This window comes from Rhinichthys klamathensis, unplaced genomic scaffold (assembly GCF_029890125.1).
Source record: "Rhinichthys klamathensis goyatoka isolate OS25496 unplaced genomic scaffold, OSU_Roscu_1.1 h1tg000563l_1, whole genome shotgun sequence".
Classification (NCBI taxonomy): Eukaryota; Metazoa; Chordata; class Actinopteri; order Cypriniformes; family Leuciscidae; genus Rhinichthys; species Rhinichthys klamathensis.
The window spans coordinates 495,485-516,515 of NW_026607029.1; the positions used below are offsets into that span (position 1 = coordinate 495,485).

Genomic DNA, 21,031 nt, shown 5'->3' on the forward strand with positions numbered 1-21,031 from the left:
GAGTCATATAACATTATTTTATATAATTTGAGTTCTAGTCATTCAAACAAATTACTCTTGTTGCATGGCGCTAGCAATCCCAGTCATGGGTTTGAATCCCAGGAAACACATGTGCTGATAAAATCTGTAGCTTGAATGCACTGTAAGTCAGTTTGAATAACCGCATGTGCCAAATGCATATATGTAAATCTATTCAAAAACAGAAACACTCAACATTCATTGTGCCAACTGTTTGTCAGAAAACAATGGATGGAGAATGCAGAGAAGAAAATAGAAGTATAAATTCCAGTCCTACTGTTTGTAGATTATAGAGACACGATGATGTGATTGCATCTCCGCCGCTCTCGTGTTAGTTTGTTCTTCTTGCACACACACACTTATACGCTTCTCATCAATTCCGCCTCATGTAGAGTCAGATGTTGCGAGAAATGCTATAATTGAAAAAAGACAGCAGCCAAAAAGACTTGAAGCCATTTAAAAAAGTTCAAATAACACGTAAGTGGGTGTTTACCGAGCTTGAAATGGCAACGTTTCCGAGCACTAATAAAACATGCATGTACCATGAGCTTTCTTCTACATAAATAAGGTTTCGGATTCGTTAATGTCATGCTAGAAGTGCCAGATTTGCGTTCTAGCACAAATCCAACATTTTATGGATCAATAGTGTTTACTGCAAAAGACTTTCGGCCTGCGATATTGCGGAAGAGAATGGCAAGCTGCTGTTTAACTGGAGGACTGACTCGACCGCAAGTCTGAACCACTCAGAACCACTGCGGCTCCATCTTTTCTCGTCTACTTTCCTTCCGAGAGCCACGTCTAGCTTGGGGTTTTCGAGATTGATTTGCCCGCTTTAATTATTAACAAAACACACAGAGGTTCTGATTGTTTCAGCTGGAGATCATATCAAAATAAATAGAAAACAAAGAGCGATCCTCTTCTTCACCACCTACATAGAAGCCCGCAGCCTTGAAGAGCAGAAAGGAAAGAAAAGGAAAAAAGAGAAATTGAAAATAAATAAAATCCCTGATGGATAGTTCTTCAAATGGAAAATCAACTTCAAAGTCTTATTTCATCGGAACAGCCTTGCACGCCTGGGCCAAGACGCGAGCTGCACACAGTAGCCCCTCAGGTACGCGGGGTAGTGTCAATGCACAGATAACACCAGCTAATGAGGCCTTCAAAGAGCGCAGGGTCTTCAGAGGTTGACCACCCGAGACCCTCTCTCTCCAACGGTCTAAGGCAGACATTCTCCTTCTTACGTTCTCTCGCCGCCATTTATTATTTAAAAAAGCACCATGCACCTTGACTAATCTCCCCGCCCTTCATTTCTGGCTCTGATTAGCACGAGAACTTCTGCAGTAGAGCAGGCCCAGCTGTGGACGTTTTCAGTCACGCCAGGGCAGGATTACAGCTCATTACATACGGCGGAGCATTCAGACGCGCCACACCGCCAACGACCTCAATACACTTAATAGACGATAATGGCAGCTAGCTGGCTAGCAATTATTCTTTTTGACTCACTTATTAGGAGCGAACAGATCCCACGATGCCAAAGATTGTAAACAGCATCTCATTTTCTCAGCTCTACTTGGACACTGATGCATTATGTCAGAAAGAGAAACAAATAAAGGGCTAGTTGTGACCTTGTTAGACTTGCTAATGAGGACCTCAGTCGGCGTTCTGCCGAGCCTGTTAAAGGGGACATGTCACGGGAAATACGTTTTCCCTGATTTCACTAAGGAAACATACTGTAGCCTTCAAAACTCAAAGCTTCTCCCTCAGTTCCCATATTTATTGAGACTAAGTTGGAAAAGTAAGCCAGAATAAATTTGTAGCACACGTGCGACACAGTTTTGCAGGCAGAAATTATATCATTTTAAAGTATTCTATACAGCGATAAAGGCTATGTCTAACATTATAAATATACTTTATTCTAATAATGAAAATACCTGAGATGTCAAGAAGAACACAGATAAACCATACAGTATATTGTCGCAATCGTCTGTTTCATCAGTCAAAACATCTCCATCTGCATGTTATTCACCTCTAGATGCCGTTATTCAAGGGATTTTCTGGAATGTCATAGGTTTTATGAATTCTATAAGTATCACTTGTGGACTGTCTGCGCGAGTGCGCCCACTGGCTACAAGTATGAATAAAACAGACATTACATTATATGTGTGTACTCACAACACCCTATTTTGGGTAAAAACAGGATAAATAATATTTACCCTTAGTTTTTTTCTCAACGGATGCATACAATTTCCTGAAATTACTGCCACAGATTTTCATCATATTAATTTAATATTTAGAATAAAACCTTAGACCTTTCAAATGATTTATAGTTATAGCCACCAGCATGTTAACAGGCCACCGTGCAGTTTTCCGTACAATATATTTTTTGTAAAATATAATAATAATAATAATAATAATTATTATTATTATATTATATTTATTTTTAAATACTCTTATGTATTTCAAAGTAAAATCTAAAATGGCGTTATAGCAGTAGTAATATTTCTTATTTTAATTGTATTAATAATAATCATAATCACAATTATTATTAGTGATACATTTTTCTGGATTCTTGGATGAATAAAAAGCTTAAAAGAACAGCATCCTTGCTGAAAAATAAAAAATAAAATATATATATACACACACAATATGGCCCTGCTAAATGTTCTGACAAACCCAGTGAGGATATGCTTATGCAAAGTGTAGTCAAGCATGCTGTGGAATTTATAGAGTGAGAAATGAAAGAAAAAGAGAGAGCGTGTGTGAAAGCGAGAGCAAAGACAGTGTGTAACCTCTTGATTCCATGCTGTGTGCACATACTTAGAACTGTCACACACTGTTTGGATAGCTTTGTATGGTCACGCTTTGCTATGCTAATTTGACACAGATGGAAGTGTTTGTGTGAACTGGTTTCTGACGCCATTACATGTAGATGAAATAGACAGAAACGCAAACAGCATAAGCCAATGGGAGCGAACCTATAGACAGCTGTGCTGAATTCAGAATGGAAGCAAATTCTCCCCTGTCTTTCTCTAAGGATCCTGCTGAGACAGTGAAGTTCAATGAGATGGCAATTGCTGTCAGATCCATTCCAATATGGTGTATATCTAAAATTCATGAATAAGCCTGTCTTTCATCTTCCTCTGTTCTTTATGAGTATTTAAATAAATGTAATGAAGCTACTAACTACAGCACAGCTGTTTTCAAAATAGTGTAAATTTTTCACAAAGCCATTTTTTTCCCCAAAAAGTAGCAGTGAAAACGTGAGGAAAACACTACATTGTTGTTTATTTTTGTCCCAATGTATTCAGCGTAGTGGGTGTTCACACAGGACACCCTCAAAAACAGCTTAACAAAATGAAACGGCATAGGGTGTATGGTTCATGAGACACGTTCTTTTTATACCTTGTTCACAATGTGATGCCGAAAATCAGCAGGATGTGATGCAATTACCAAATATATCCGTCTGGAATGTATACACACCGTACAAAAGTTTGAGGTTGGTTAATTTATTTATTTTTTTAGGATTTTGAAAGTCTCATGCTGTTATTTGATCAAAAACAGTACAACCAGTAATAATGTGAAATAGTAGTATTACAATTTAAAATAACTTTTCAATGTTAATACATTTTTAAATGTCATTTAATCCAGCTATGGTACAGCTGATTTTCTTTTCATTGTCACATGATCCTTCAGAAATCATCTGATTTGCTGCTCAAGAAACATTTCATATTATTATCAAAGTTGAAAACAGTTGTGCTGCTCGTGATATTTTTTTTAGGATTATTTGATGAAGAGACAGTTGAAAAGAACAGCATTTATTTAAAATAGAAATCTTGGTAACTCTTAAGAATAATGTCCGGTCATCAATGAATAACTACACAGGAACAAATGAGTAATGCATTATTAACACTCTAGTAACTACTATTAACTAACAAGAAACTCTGATTAACAAACAAGTGAGTAATAGTGCGTGTGGTAGATCACTACAAGCTAATCAATAACTACTATGTTCATACCTCCCAGAGGACTAATAATTAATGTGAATAATGCATAAAGTCATGGCTAAAGTATTACCAAATCCTTCAGAAGGAATTATTAGTTATTTACTAGTTATATGGTTGTATAATTCACCCGACTAACTGACTAATTGCTTAAATGAATGACTAACAGTTGACTAGGAAAATCAGAAGTCAGGAGCAGCCCCTACAAATCATAACTTATTATATAGTGAAGATCGTAGCTAACATGTTGTGTAAGTAACTATTGTGTTGAAAGAGTAGCTTAAACCCCCATCACAATATAGAAAACATTCATTAGAGAACAGCAAGAAGACAGAAAGAGAGAATGTAATTGTAAAAGAAGGTGATTTAAAGATGGAAGTCCATTAGGGGACTTTGAGCACTGATGCTATCGTGTTGTAGAATATATATAACCTCCATAGACTAATTGCTAAGTTGACTCAGTAGGTAGACCATAGCCTACAGCAGGCCTGGAACTTTGCTGCTGGGGTCCAGTCCCTTCAATATGAAAGGAGCCTGAGAAACCTCTGCTGTCAGCGCTACCCTGCATATCTGCCTCCAAGCCAATTAGTCCGGTCTGGAACTTCCAGATTTCATCCCTGCGGACGCATATTAGGGAGGGGTGATCACGCTGTCCCTGCAACGAATGAACACGTCAGAGAGCGCAGAAGCTCTACCTGTGTTTCTGGATGACAGGCGAGGTTGATTTCGTGACAGGAGGTTTCTTTTACAGTAAACCAACCGTAAGAAGCTCGTAGGAGATAATAATTCTAGACAACAACGTCTCCCTGGCAGGAAGACGATCTGTTCCAAATCCAAGTTAGTTGCCAGCATAAGTTACTTTTTAGGCATTCATATGCACATTCTCAACACAAAGGCTGTTGCAAACAGTAGGCAGCATTTTGGACATAATCACATGCATTCTCTACAGATGAGCCAATCCCAGAATGCACTGCAACTATGTATATGAAATTTTTTTTTCCCCATTTCATCAGATTTCCTCAGGAACAATAGTTTAAAGCTTCAGATGTTCAGCATAGTTTCAGCCAACCTCTTCTGTAATATTTCTCACAGCTGTTTACTATGAGGCCACCACGCAGCTTATGATGATATTAGTAAAGATGATTTTTTTACATGAGACAAGCGATTAAACACTCCAGGTTTATAATACTGAGACAGACATGCAAGAGGTTTAAAGTAGCACATTATGTTTTTCATAGATCCATCTCATCTTAAGGCCCTCTTAGTATAATGAAAGGGTCAGGACCTCTAATCCACAATATCTAATTCTGCACAAAACAATCAGATTTAAAACAATATCATATGTTTATCTGTGTGTGTGCGTGTGCGAGTGTGTGTGAGACCGGGTATGTCCGGGTCACAATATCAAAATCACAAAAACAAGTATAATAATAATAATAATAATAATAATAATCATAATATTTAGCTTCTTTGAAGTGATTATTTTCATAAAGTATACTTTTATTTTACCAATGCAAATATTTGAGTTTGTATGTAAATACCATTGCTCTGAGTCTGAATAAATGTATTACTGTATTTGTTGTACAGTCTTTTTCTTACAAAATATGAATGTACAGTATATTCTTTATACACAAACATAGATATTTTGCATTACTGTGAAGATAATTTTGGATAATTATTGGGGTAATCGTGCTTAATAATGTTGAAAAATAAACAAACAAATAAATAGATCCTAAAAAACAAGTGCCCTTTCATTATGGATTTCTTTATGTTTTATTTGACTCACTTCTTTGTGTACATGTGATTGTGTTGGGGTGAAAGAAAAAGACTTGCCCTTAACTTGGCAGGGGTTTTTACGATAGCAGAAAATATATTGAACAGCTCCTCTTTCGTTCTTTACAACATGAAGGAGAACAATAGAGTGCCGCCCACCCACAAAGCCTACTTCCCTGAGACAGTTTGATAAAAGTCAATTTGGAAAGCAGTGCCCCAAATCTCAAAAGGCCAAAACTGTGTATGTGTGCAAAGGAAAGACAGAGCAAGAGAGTGAAAAAATGGGGCATTTTGAGGTCTATCTGCCTAAACCACTTCATATATGGGCCATCCTGGCATGAAAGCATCAGATCCATGAGGTTAAGGGGTATTGACAGCCCGGTCTGTATAAAGGCCAAATGTGGATCCTTTACATCGGTGGCCTGTTTTAAGCTCTGTAATCCTCCATCAGCTTCAGCAGTGTTATCTTTATTTAAAACAGTGGCAATATGTCAGAAAATAATGGTGAAAACCACAAAGTGATAAGTCACAGTTAACTCTCTTATTGATAAGAGATCATCAGCATCAACTGGGCGATATGGGGGTCCGCCGAAGAGCAGCACCACAGCCAACCATCTCTGATCGATTGGATTCGTTGAAGCATTAAGACTGACTGTTGCTAGATAGTCATCCGTCATAGGCAGAGTTAAGTGCCCTGTATCTGTTCGGTTTACTTCTTTTTGTATAATTTTTCCCTATAAAGAACGTTTTGATTTCAGACACTTCAGAAATTGATCCTTGTAAAAAAAAAAAGAAGCATTTTTCCTTTTTGATTGACGTCAAGCACCTTTATTGTTTTGGCATATAGAGTCCACTTGTCACAATGCAATCAATTCCTGATTTATAAAATCAAATCCCATCCTACATTTCTTTCTTGTGCTGTAATTTGAGCAGCCAATTAATTTTTTTGTCTGGCCAATTGCAAGCAAGTGTTTGGGAATCCTGCATGAAAACATTGTTTTGCTATTCTGTTTGGTGCCACTATGGCAGAGAACTTACTTCACCTTTAAAAAACACATCTGAAGAATTTTTGCCAGGTTATGTGTTCGGTGTCTATTGCCTATTTATTAGATTAATAATCAAGCAAGACAACAAATGGTGTCTATCTTTTTTTTAGATATATGGAACTGTGCCATTAGGACAGATGCCGTGTAGACAGCAGAGACCAAAGAGACAGGATTGCCTGAAGTAGAACAAACTTACTTTCCTATGAGACGAGCTAATTATTTAGATAATTACTATCTGAACTCTTCATCTGCATAAAACTGACAGCCAGACACCACAGCTGGTCCATCAGGCCTTAAACAGACACTCATCTAAACCACAAATGAATACACACACCTACTACTCACAAAGGGTTAAACCCTTGATCAACTTTTGTAAATAAACTGAAAAATTGACTGCCACTAGGCGGCAAACTGTGAAAGGCATATAGGGCTTTATGTTATTTTAGAAACATTGTACACAAGTAGCTGTAGCAATAACCACAATATTGCAATACCGCGCTACTGACATGCCAACCGCAGAGGAATGCAAGTAACCGCAGCAACCGCAATATTCGCGTGTTTTCTTTTTTCATGAGGCTACACCCTTCTTGTTTTGAACTTCGTACCATGTGTATTGAATGTAAAAAAAAAAAAGTTAATAATGATAAGACCATTATCACCATTATCATGGTGATTTGTACAGAGGCTTCGTGGATTTGGACTTAAGCCTAAAGAGACAGTGAATGAGATCGACTAAGCGCGTGTGATTACCTGCGTCTATCTTTGAAGTCAAGTCATGTGTATTCGTGAAAAAGTTGCCGTTTCCAAAGAAAGCGAAATATTTGTCGTATCATCCTTTTAATATGTATGGGTATTTACCATGAATGTCGTGAGCGTCAGCGCTGGTCAGCATTACACAGCGCGAGGAAACCGTGGGGGGGAAAAAGCAGCGAGTCACGCATTGAATCAATGCCATTGGTCTCTATTAAGTGAAGCATTGCTTCAGCGTTGCCCAAAAGCAAACCATTGCTGGTCAGCTGAGCCTTGAAAAGTGGAGCTCAAAGTTAAAAAATAATTAATACCTTGTTTCATTACACATATCATTTAATGAATCAGTGTTTTTGAACGTTTTCATTGAATGAACGGTTTAATGACTCACTCAAAGACAATCCGTTGGCGTAACAATGTAACTGCGCGCTGAGTGACAGCCTTTCAATGCGCAGAGACGCTGTTTAGTTCCCTTTCGAGGGAACTCGCGATGCGTCACTTGACGCCTTGGGAACGCCCCCAGCGTGAATGCGTCTGAGCATCAATGTCAACTAGTCCAATGGAAAGAATGAGCGTCACGGGCGGGTGACGTCATGACCAGGAAGGGATAAAGGCTCACCCGGTGAAACGCGGCATTAGCTTCTGCGTCTCAGCAAGCGATCTGTGTTACTCTGTCTCTGTCTATTTATTGTTGTCTGTTACGATATTATTGGGAAGAGTTATGGCGAAACAACTTTACAAACTCTGTGCTTCTCCCTGCCCGCGTTATTTAACGGGTGGGGACACACACGAGCTTTGTGTAGTTTGTTTGGGAGTGGAGCATGCGGTATCAGCCTCCGAGGGGGCTGATTGCAACATTGTGAGAAGCTTTCGCTTCGCATGCTCCACTCCCGCCTGTCACTTTTCAAAGAAAGTGGCCAGGCTCGCGATCCTCGGGGTGCAGGACACGCGTCTGCCGAGGCAGCGCGGAGAATGCATTCCTGTGGATCGCGAATAGGATCTCGTTACGGGGTTGGAGACGGGTCCGCGGATCTTATCTCCTCCCTTTCCACGAGTGATCCAGTGCTCTCTCTCCGGTCTCGGAAGCCCGCGCTGCGGTCTCTTCCGCCCGGGGAGAGAAATCATTGCTTCAGTGCTCTACCTCCGAGGAGGTAGATGTGCTGGGCATTGAAAGTGTACACAATCATGGGGGAAGTGGATTTGCCATCTCTTCCCCAGCGTATGAGAATTATATATAGCCTATATATATATATATATGATAGTTTACATATTATATATGAAATAAAGTGTATATGTATAAAGTATGTATATAAAAAATATATATATATAATGATAAGCTGGTGGAGGTGTTTACTAAGGCTGTAGATAAATTAAATATTTAATGGCCAGCAGAAATAAGGGGGCACTCGTCCTTAAAATAAATTGAACGAGTTTCCTTCCCTCTATTTTTCCACCTCCATCACGGGGCCTTCCATTTTTCCCGATCTGCACAGCGAGCTGTCTAGATCATGGAAAAAGCCTTACTCATTTTTTAGCCCCACATTCACGTATATTCAGATATTTGGGGGTTAAGAGAGTATGGCTATGGGACAATACCCCGGGTAGTACAGACACTTGCGAGCTATGTCTCCCGGTTCAGTATCGTCCCTGAAGGCGTCGGCTTCTCTCACTAAACCATTAAAGAAAACTATTTTTTTTTCTAGTGGGAAAAGCATATATGGCAGTGGGTCTAGCACGAGCCTGCTTGCACACTATAGCAGTGCTGCAAGCATATCAGGCTGACCTGCTGTGGTATTTGGACAGAAGTGAGGGAGTTTGGCCCGATGGGGTTTGAGAACTCCGTCGGGCCTCAGATTTATCTCTCAGGGATGGCAGCCAAATAAATGTGGTCACTGAGAGACACCTCTGGCTCAATTTGATGGGAATCATGGAGAAAGATACAAGATAATCTCTCCCTCGCTATGTCCAACCCACTGGGGCTGCTGGGCGTGAGCAGCTCCAGCCGGCTAGTTTCTCATACACAACACAGCAGCCAAAGCCTTCAAAGCAGAAGCCGGATCCGAGGACCGTTCTTCATGCTGAGAAGGCTGCGGCTCAAAAGAAAAGGTCTGGCGCCACGGCGTCAGACCGGTGAGGGCAGCCCCAACCGGGGTGGAATGGTGTACACCTCATTATACGGTGCCCTTTCCATCTCTGTGCCCTCAGGGGACCGTTCTGCCAACCCCGCCACCCTTGGTGCTTCGGGGCGCAGCGTTCTCCAGCGAGCTTCTGGCGCAGCGTCAACTCGACGTTGCGTCGGACTCGCGCCCTCTGAGGGGGGTTCGAAAACAGTCAGTTCGGGTGGTTCCTGCCAGTATGTTTCAGGTCCCCGAACTGGCTGTCTTTATTACACCAGAGGCCAGCCTCGAGGGGCTGGTTCCCTTGGTAGATTTTCTGGCAGCGTGGAAGCTTCTGCCAAATATATCTCTATGGGTAATGGTAATCTCTCTGGTAATGGAGCAAGGGGTAAAGGCCCTGTTAGCAAAGAAAGCTATAGAGCAGGTGTACTCACCCGACATTGCGTCGGGTCTTTACAGTCGTTATCTCATTGTTCCAAAAAAGGATGGAGGGCAGCGTCACATACTAGATCTTCGTCTGTTGGAGTGTTTGGTGCTGGAACTCAAGTCCAAGATGCTGACACTCAAACAGATCGTGACTCAAATCAGATCCGAGGACTGGTTTGTCACGATAGATCTAAAAGACGTATACTTCCATATCTCCATCCTCCCTCAGCACAGGAGGTTCCTGAGGTTTTCTTTGGGGCAAAGAACACCAGTATCAGGCACTTCCTTTCGGTCTAGCTCTATCACCCCGCACGTTCACGAAGTGTATAGACGCAGCTCTGGCCCCGCCAGGCTGCAGTGTATACGCATTCTGAATTGCATAGATGACTGGCTGATTCTAGCGGAATCAGAACAGTTAGCGGTTCGGCACCGAGGTGTCGTTCTCGCTCATATGCAGATGTTGGGGTTGAGGCTCAATGCCAAGAAGAGTGTTCTTTCTCCAGTACAGAGAACCACTTTCCTTGGTGTGGTATGGGATTCAGTGACGATGCGGGCCAATCTATTGCCCGTTCGTGTAGCTGCTATCCTGACAGCCACCATAGAGCTAAAGCTAGGCCAGTCACGCACTGTAAAACAGTTCGAGAGACTGTTGGGTCTTGTGGCAGTAGCGTCCAACGGGATACCTTTTGGCCTGCTGTACATGAGACCTTTGCAGTGGTGGCGCAGGACCAGAGGGTTCTCCCCGAGGGGAAACCCACTTCGTATGATCAAGATCACGCGGCCGTGCCTTCGTGCCTTGGTTATATGGAGGAAACACTGGTTCTTAACCCAGGGTTCGGTGTTGGGAGCTCTTTGCCATCGAGTTGCTATCTCGACAGATGCTTCCCTCACCGGCTGGGGAGCGGTATTGGAAGGCCGCTCAGCTCAGGGCTTGGGAGGAGTCATCATCTCGCTTGGCACATGAATTGCCTAGAGATGATGGTCGTCTTCAATGCGTTGAGACATCTCCTCCCAGACCTGAGGGGCCATCATGTGTTGTTCTGAAACAGTGACTGTTGGGCCTCAGGGCAGCAGCGTTCAATGTGATACCCTTTGACCTGCTGTACGTGAGACCTTTACAGTGGTGGCTCAGGACCAGAGGGTTCTCCCTGAGGGGAAACCCACTCCGTACGATCAAGATCACGCGGCAGTATCCCCGCGCCTTGGTTATATGGAGGAAACTCTGGTTCTTGACCCACAGACAACACGGTGGTGGCCTATTATTTTGGTCCCTCAGGAAATTACGCTGTCTGAGGGCAGTGTATATTCCAGGGGGGCCAGAATATTGGAGCAGACACCCTGTCGAGGCAGGGGCTGAGGCCAGGGGACTCCACCCCGAGGCGGTGGAGCAAATATGGGAGTTTATGGCCAGGCAGAAGTGGATTTGTTCTCGTCTCAGCATACGACGCACTGTCCACTTTGGTTATCCCTCACTCAACCAGTCCCCACGGGGCTGGTTGCTATGGTGCAGACGTGGCTGAGGCTACGTCTGTACGCATTTCCCCCTGTTGCTCTGCTCCCAGGAGTTCTGGAGTGATTCCGCCAGGATGGAATAAGCCTATTTAGTAGCACCACCCTGGCCGAGCTGAATTTGGTTTGCGGACCTAATTTTTCTCCTCGACGGACCTCCCTTGGAGGTCCCGATCAGGAGAGACCTTCCGTCTCAGGCAGGGGATGCAATATTGCACCCCCGGCAGGGGATTTGGAAACTGTGGGTTTGGCCTCTGAGGGGGCCCAACTCATAGAGAGTGGTCTCTCAACCGAGGTTGTTGAGACCATTCTAAGCTCCAGAGCTCCCGCTACGAGGAAACTATATTCACTATTTCGAGAGTTTTTCACTTCTTGGTGTTAGCAGCGTCAGTGGGATCCGGTTAACTGTTCAGTAAACACAGTATTCGAGTTTCTGCAAGAACGCTTTGTATCAGGTCTATGTCCTTCTACGCTTAAGGTATACGTGGCGGCCATTGCGGCTTTCCACGCCCTGGTGGGTAGTACATTTTTGGGTCGAGACCCCCTGATCACTCGTTTCCTTCGTGGCACTTTGAGGCTGAGGCCTGCAACTTGCACTAGGGTGCTGGCTTGGGACCTTGCAATAGTTCTAGAAGGCCTATCTGGGGCTCCCTTCGAGCCCTTAGATTTGGTCTCAGAGAAGTTCCTTTCTTTTAAGACTATTTTCTGCTAGCTATTTCGTCCCTATTAGAGTCAGACCTTCAGGCCCTTTCGGTCCCCACCTGCCTTGAGTGCACCGGGGATGACCAAGGCATTCTTACCCGAAACATGGATATGTTCCAAAGGTGCCTACCATTATTCCGAGGCCTATTGTGCTGCAGGTTTCTGTCCTCCTTTTACATCTGCGGACCAGGAAAGGCTGAACCTCTTGTGTCCAGTGCGAGCACTGGATACTTATGTTCATCGGACATCTTCAATGAGGAAGTCCGACCAGTTATTTATTTGCTTTGGATCACCTAAGAAGGGTCTTCCTGCTTCTAAACAGACGGTTAGTAAGTGGATAGTCGAGGCTATTTCACTTGCATACGAGTACTCTGACCATCCGTGTCCCTTGGTGGTCAGAGCTCACTCAACGAGGGGTATGGCGGCCTCTAAAGCCTTGTTATTTGGGGTTTCTCTCCAAGACGTTTGTGATGCGGCAGGCTGGTCTTCACCGCTCACATTCGTCAGGTTTTACAGTTTGGACCTGGATGCTGCCCCAGGTTCTCAGGTGCTTAGTTCCAACAGACTGACACTCAGGTACTTGGAATTCTGGCGTTTTGGGTATTCTCGTTCCCAAGGCGTCAAGTGACGCATCGCGAGTTCCCTCGAAAGGGAACGTCTCAGGTTACTACTGTAACCATAGTTCCCTGAGAAAGGGAACGAGACGATGCGTCACCCTGCCATACTTCCTGCTTCCCTGTGATCGGCTTGCTTCGACTTTTTGAAGCTAATGCCGCGTTTCACCGGGTGAGCCTTTATCCCTTCCTGGTCATGACGTCACCCGCCCGTGACGCTCATTCTTTCCATTGGACTAGTTGACATTGATGCTCAGACGCATTCACGCTGGGGGCGTTCCCAAGGCGTCAAGTGACGCATCGTCTCGTTCCCTTTCTCAGGGAACTATGGTTACAGTAGTAACCTGAGACGTTTCGGTTACATTGCTTACTGAAAATGTTCTTGTTTTTATGCTGACCACATCATAACACGTATTTATATAGCAACAAATAAATATAAATAAATGGCGGTAATACCGCATATCGCGCTATTGAGCCACTTAAAATTAAAAGGGAAATTCCTTCACCGCGATAGCCCTATACACAAGTACACAAATGCTTGGCAAATGCATTGCAAGTGCTCAGGCACAATTCAGAACACAATGACGCATGCTATTGAGCTTGTGTAGCTCGCCAGCCAACGCTAAATCTACTGAAAATTGCACTGAAGCAATAGCCTGGATAAATGTACTTGTAAATGGCAGTGTGAAACTGTAAGTGCTATACATGGAGTGACAGCAAAAACTTCAAGAGTGTCAAAGTATCCGTGAGTCTGTCTTTTATTAGCTTCTGTGTAGCGCCTGTGGTTCTGCCAACATCCATTCAGGAAGACTCCATACAAAATGCTGCTCGTACAACTCGTTCTACCCGCAAATGTCTTCTCATCTCTGTAAAAATAGACTGCGGGTAACGTGTATAGGCGTGATGTGACATCGATTGAAAGACTAAGGTACAACAAACGTGAAGAGCTGACAGTTGTGTGTAAATGACGCATTATGACATCATCAAAGACCAGGAAACATGCAACAAATGACAACTGAACTTACAAAACAGGAAAAACATCTTCTGCTGGAACAACTGAGCAACTGAGACTGTCACGATATGGCAAACTTTGTCCTTCACAACCACCAAACTGGAGCAGAAAATGACATTTAATCTACATGCTCGTATCGACTTGACATTGATTCTTAAAGTATATGGCCCTCTCACAGTCAAAGAGAGAGCAAGTTTTATTATCTGAAAATAAAATAGAAGCACAAAGAAATAGGTCACCGTTGGACTGGGGAGGTAAAAGTCAGTGTTTTTTATGCTGCTGAACTATAAGGACTGTGATGAATGAAGTGACTGAGATATTTTGAAGCACTACAAGGACACCAAGACTGGACTCAACCTTCCACACTAATGCAGGAGCTCTTATCAGACAAAAGCATTTTAAAGATTGGCAACACTGCAATGCTGACTGTTACTTTCAGGGAAATGTTTCAAACCATCCATCTTGACCAAATAAAAGAGTGCCCTCACCTGTAGACGCCTCCAGGAGTGACCACTTATCTCAAGTCACCAGCTCCGCTCTTAATAATACAGAGAGAGGGAGCAAATTGAAGAGAGAGAGAGAGAGAGAGAGAGAGAGAGAGAGAGAGAGAGAGAGAGAGAGAGAGAGAGAGAGAGAGAGAGAGAGAGAGAGAGAGAGAGAGAGAGAGAGAGAGAGAGAGAGAGAGAGAGAGAGAGAGAGAGAGAGAGAGAGAACAGAAAAGGAACCACAAGCGAGAGAGGAAGACAATAAGAAAACAACCTCAAACAAGGTTGGAGGCTGTACAAACAGATTCAACAATGACAAAACTTGATTTCAAACAAGACTCCACCACATCACAAAAAAAGGTAGTTTCAACAAGATGATCTGTGACTTAAAACATGCCACTGAAAGCAATGCGAAATGTGTTCAAATAGACAGTTTTTTTTGCACGCATACTGTAGTTTTCACCCAAAAATGTAAGGGACTAGTAGCAACAAAAGTCTGTTGGTGACATTCATGCTTTTAACACACAGCAAAGACTACAGCAACAGCTCACTGCATGTATGTTCTGCATCTGTGTGAGAGGAAACGACTCTCCATATTAGCAGGTGTCAATAGTCTGTATTTGTCATTTTAAAAAGGGAAACATTTGGGTGAACTATGGATAGGGAGATATAGGGAGATGTATGGAGCTTCCGGCACTCAATCCGAGTCAATGCAGACAGGCCCGCTAATGTGAAGGTAGAGTTCCTCGCCCCAGGAGTATCCCTACTCTTTACTTAAGAAAGAGATCCATTTCCTATCCCATATCTCAGAACAGAATGGGAGCTCTATACATATGCATAATTCATGAGGTCTCTCTTTCCTTACAAAGGTCTTACAGTAAATACACCTTCACTATGAAGAGTGTATTGACCACCTTTCTAAAACGCTTAGATTTAATCTTTCTTCTACACCGTCACCAAGTACAGCATGAGGCTTCGGAGCACATTCAGCTTCTAAGAGGCACTTTAGAGAGAAAAACATTTGATGCAGGGCCATAACAACACCGTTATGGACATTGAAGGGGATATGTGAAGTTTAATCAATGACCAGTTTACATTTGCTCCCCTCAGTCCCGGTTACATCCTCAATTCGCAAGAAATAAAATGATGTATGTAACTTTTAAGATTTTTCAGTTCCTCAATACTAAACTACATAGCAGGATGCTAGGAGTCAACATACCACATATCATTTAATGAACAAGACTCTCACAGCATCGAGAGAGCTCATTCCTGCTAATCAGCGCCAACCGTAAAGCCCAGTCATTGCTCAGTTCAGTCAGTGCGGCAGAGCTAAGCTCATTTCCCTCTCACCGGAATGAATAAATTGGCCCTAGTCTGTCTTCAAACCACCTTGTCCTGACAGAAGGTCAATAAATCAATAATGCGTGCAAATACATGAAAAAGCAATTCAAAGTCACCATTTTTCCTTCTCAAGCATGTTCTTACAAGCTCAGAAATGTTTCTCTTCCCTGCTGACAGGTCTCCTTAGATATACTCTAGTGCCATTTCATGAATATACCAGGACATGCTAGAGGAAAACAGCAGCTACGGTGGCCATACAACCCTGGAATGACTTCATAATCAATCCCATGATTCCTCTCTGCCCATGGACCATGAGTACATGCACTTGGGACTCTTCACAGCAGATACCCAATGACAAGTTTCTGTCACAGCAGCTTATTTAACAGCGACGCAATGAATCTATCCGATCTGTCCATCGCTAGCGTAGATTTACATGCACTTGCCCTGTTCTCTGTAATGAGATGTCGACTTATTTTCGAAGACTGTGTAAGGCATTTACTGACACGCTCTGAAGTGTGCGATTGACTTCCTCCCCTCCTTCCATAGTCATGAGATGAGAAAACAACAACTGTTTGCAGAGCAATATAGAGGGATGAACTCCATAGTGAACTCAATTGGTTTTTGTGTTAATTACGGCTCATTTCAATAACTAATACCAGTCGTAATATTGTTCTAAGGCTCAGGGGACCAATAACTGACAGTTGGCAGTTATTACTCGACAACATATTATATATAATACACAACATATTAGCAGAGTTGCAGTTGGAACTGAAGGATCACCTGCGATCAGTAAGACTGCTTGCCTTTTGCACTTATCCCCAAACTAATGCATTCTAACGGATTGTGTGCAGCATCTTGGGTGTAATTGACCTAAGGTTAATCACAGTGCTGACCTTTGAGAGACGGCAGAGAAAGGAACAAGATATACTGCACATTCGCTCTGACCTCCAGACAACACGCAATATGTTCTCCAAAAACAACCTTTTTCATAATATAGCTCTAATTCCATTTGCAATTCAACAGAATACGATTCAGGCTAGTTTACAAAGCCATTTATCAAACTGGCTTGTAAAGGACATAATACATTTGGTGCATGAAGAAAATTAACAAACTGTGTCTGTGCATCTGTGCATATAACCAAGGGAGCTTCAAGAACAAAAGGGAGGCCACCAGACCTCAATTCTCCAGAGGAAAGATGGTAACAGTCGTTGAAGCACAATGCTGACCAACTACAGGTTTTCCTGACTTTCTTTCCCACCTGCTGTACCTGATTCAACCTGCTTTAAAAGACCAGCTATTGTTTTAATCCCAAGGAGCAGTAAGAAACTTTAATGTCTACGAACTCATGACCATTTGGTGGTCCTATCGACAATTGAGCAACTTGTTCTGACCTACTTTGCAACAACTCAAGAGTCCCTGCTATACCCCCAGTGTTTCCCATACATTGATTTATTTGTGGCGGACTGCCACAATATCAGCATTTACCGTCACAGACAGATTTAAGTGCTTCCCATTCATTAACTACACTGTGGCGGCCCGAACATATATTTAAACTTCTCATAATAACATAATAGGTTCTTTAATGTCATGTTTTGAGCTTTTGCTGTTAAACACAATAAAGCCAAAAGTGCGAAAAGGCTTTGTGTCCTTATCAAAAGACTGTCTGTATGCGCTGCGCAAAGAGAAGTGTGCACTTTGCTAACGTGATAAGCACGTGATCAGCTCCGCAGGTTCGATTCTCAATACCAGTTCAAAGTGAATGAATGCAGTGAACTCCATCTATGCATGTGCTGAGTTTAGCATTTGGGAACGTAGCGAGCACCAGTAACGTGTTATTTTCACATTTGCATAGTTGACGATTACGGCATTTCAGTAGATTTGTAATGAGATGCATTTGTAAACTTGTTTTCCGCCAAAATAAAAGCTCGACTGCAGTTTCTGTCAAAATAAAAGCTCACAGGTTTATCTCTAGCATGTATAGAAATGAGGACAATCCTAATTATGAAAGTTTCATTTATTTATTTACTTTACAATATATGGCCATTACTGTCATAGGAATAACATTATTATTAGTAGTATGTATTGTAATGTAGACTGAGACACTATATCACAACTAAAAAGCGGTTTGAGTCCCCTTTAGAGTTTCAATTCACAGGCTGTTCAATGTGCACACTGAATATGGGTTGGAGCTCTTATTTTTGATCTCTCAAAATACACCAGATTGATGAATTTAACTTTAAAATGTAAAAAAAAAAAATATCCCCCAAGGTCCACCCACCACAGTTCCACAAAATCACATGGGAAACACTGACCACATAAGGTTCTTCAACTTGGATAGGACCGTTCATATCAGGGGGCAAAAGGAGTTTTTTTTCTTTATTTCACAACAACCCACCAATCTGGAATCCGACAAAAATATGTATATAACCAAAAGACTACCTTGAATGGGAGGTAAACTGAACAAGCCTCAATGTAGTAGTTCTTCACTACAATTAGTCCACCCTCACTTCATCCATAACAATCTGGTACAGGTCGCTCACCGCACAGAAAAAAAAGCCAACTTCAGCACACCATCCATTCAGTAGTCAGTTCTCTCTCCTTAACTTCTTTGAATTGAGGTCCAGAAAGCCACCGGAAATGATAGCCATCACCTGTTTGAAACACTGCACTCAGAGAAGAGATTCAACTAATCAACCAGGCACAAGAACAGCCTCGTCCCTCAAGCAGTGGTTCTCATAATCAGATCCACAACATCTCTAATAAATGGTCAATACTGCACTCTAGACATCAAATCAGAGCTGTTGGCATCTAGCACTTTTCATATGCTGCACCACAGACCAATCGGTACACTTTTACACACTCAACCGCCTTTTGATGGATGGATGTATTGCGTATATGCGAATGTGTATGTAATACTTTTAATAAATACCATTATACATAATTATAAACACTGACATCAGTAAGGATAATGATGTATGTTGCCTTAAGTACTCAAATCTATTTTATTTTTTTGTGTATGTTTTTTAATAATGTTTATACAAATATTAGTTTGAATATAAATTATTTATTCACATTTATTAAGACTACTAATAGCATTTTATAATGGTATTTAATAAATGAGGTTAATGTTAAACCTTAGCTTTACTTACAAGACGAGACATCTGTTTTTGTTTTTGTTTTGTTTTTCAGTATGAAAAAATAATGAGTGTGATTGGACAGTTCACCCCAAGATGATATGGCAAAGTGTCCATTCACACTCCAATGATGAGGACAGATCCCAATGGAAATCCACTGTAATTGGCTGCACACCAAGCTACTATATATGCATGGTGACATCTGGAAGCATGCGGGTCATTTCTATCATCTTATCGACTGCCCAGGAGGATATTCCAACCACAGGCAGAATGGATCCATATTCCCTGCCGTCGTGTTGGAAGTAGGGAGTAGACAGTGAAGATTCAGAGCAAAGACCGTGTGAAATGTTGATTAGGAATACAATGCAGCCCACTCATGCTTATAGGATGATGCTGAAAGGGTGTGGATGACAATAAAGTGGGCATGTCGAGAGTCTTTAGGTCCCTATGGTAGAAACGAGAAGGGAATGTTCTAGCCTTGTCTTACAGTCATGTACAGCTTCCTCTATTTCCTTCTCCACTGCAAATATTTTACCTCTCTATTCACCAATCTCATTTTCTGTCATTCTGAGTCACACCCTCATAGACCTTTTGGAGTCTAGTAAACTCATTCAAGGACCTACAAATGCACACACACACATATTAAGGAGCACAAGTAAAGTCTTTAGCACTCAGTAGAATGAAAAGAAAGGTGTTGTGGGTGATTTATGTGTTGGATATCCCCCACTATATCTGAGCATACACTTTTCAGATGAGAGTATTAAATACGACAGGACAAAAGGTAACAGTCGGTGAGGAGTGAACGTATGTCATTTGAATGTCCCCAAAGTCAGGAAAGAATGCAAGGGAGCAACCCTATTTGACCATGACCAAACAGCAAATAATAAGCATTTCCATTTCCAGATAAAAATGTACTTTTCAAAACAGAACACATTGCTCTGATAAACACTTGCAAATGACAAGCATCAACTGACGTAACCGGTCAAGAGCGTTGCCTCCGATTAGCAGTTTTAGAGCATTATATGCTTTTCTGAAAAGCCATTACAGACACTTAAGAACTTTCTTTCCACACAAATAACAGCTCTAAGAAAAGGAAAACCAAAAAAACAAGCATAATTAGGTCCGGTGGCAAGCAAAGCTTCATGTAAACTGCCCTGATCCCCAGAAGACAAAAATCCCTGCACATACTCAGGTAATGAGAGCAATGGGAGGGAGGTATGTGTGTTTATGTAAAATTAGCTCAGTTATAATGATGCAGCAGTGAAGAGACCATCGTTAGAGAGGTCACTAAAGAAACCGATAAGCAGAGAAGACATATAAACAAGCGGGTGAAATGTGCATTTGTGTAGTTCTGGTAATGGTGCTTCAGCAGCAGACATCTCAAAAATCTGACCAAAGGTTACTCACTAGAGGAGTGCAGGGTGTCCAGTACTCTGGGTTCAGCTCGGCTCGGGAGCGTAGGTCCAGATAGTCGGGGTTCAGTTCGGTGCGGGCGCGGGTAAGCGTTCCCTTAAAAGCCAAGAAAAGGGGGGGTTACAAGTCCACCCATGGAAATAACAGTCCTAAAGATGGAAAATGAATGATGATATGGCTGGAGTGGCACTTATGTTGAGAGTAATAGGAACCAGAGAAAGGAGAGGAAGAGGACATGGAACCCTCACAGAAGAATGAATGGGAGAAATGCTGCGTTCACACCATGTCGTAATTACCATAATTTCGAGATGACAACAGGTGACGTTCTACTTGGAGCCGTTCACGTCCTCAAACTCATAATTATGCATTTTAACACTGTCAACGCAGGCGAATCTCCAGCACTCATGTGGTATAAGTCGTAACTCAGAAAATTCCCAGTTTACAAGTTGTAATTATGACATGAAACACACCTAAACACAGACGGACATGGCCCGTAAATCAATACAATATGGGTTATCCATACGGATACTGTATATTTAATTGTACATGTTAATTTCTCCTACTTTGACATTTAGATTTGCAGTCACTTAACCCTCAATCTTTAAAAACAAATAACTTACATACTCAGTTAAAGGTCACATTTAGCAAAAATCAAAATGAATATCCACTTTTCATACTGGACATTACAATGTT

At 42.0% G+C, this 21,031-nt stretch overlaps 1 protein-coding gene across 1 annotated transcript in view; it reads right to left on the reverse strand.

Annotated features, from left to right (window-relative positions):
• LOC130073985 (protocadherin-9-like) overlaps positions 1–20,440 on the reverse strand; it is a gene marked incomplete at its 5' end in the record, with an annotated part of 213,532 nt that extends 193,092 nt beyond the window's left edge. Inside the window, one exon of the mRNA XM_056239441.1 lies at positions 20,333–20,440. Within this exon, the coding sequence (XP_056095416.1) occupies positions 20,333–20,440 (108 nt within the window). The remainder of the gene's footprint in view (positions 1–20,332) is intronic.
• Positions 20,441–21,031: the final 591 nt, after the last annotated feature.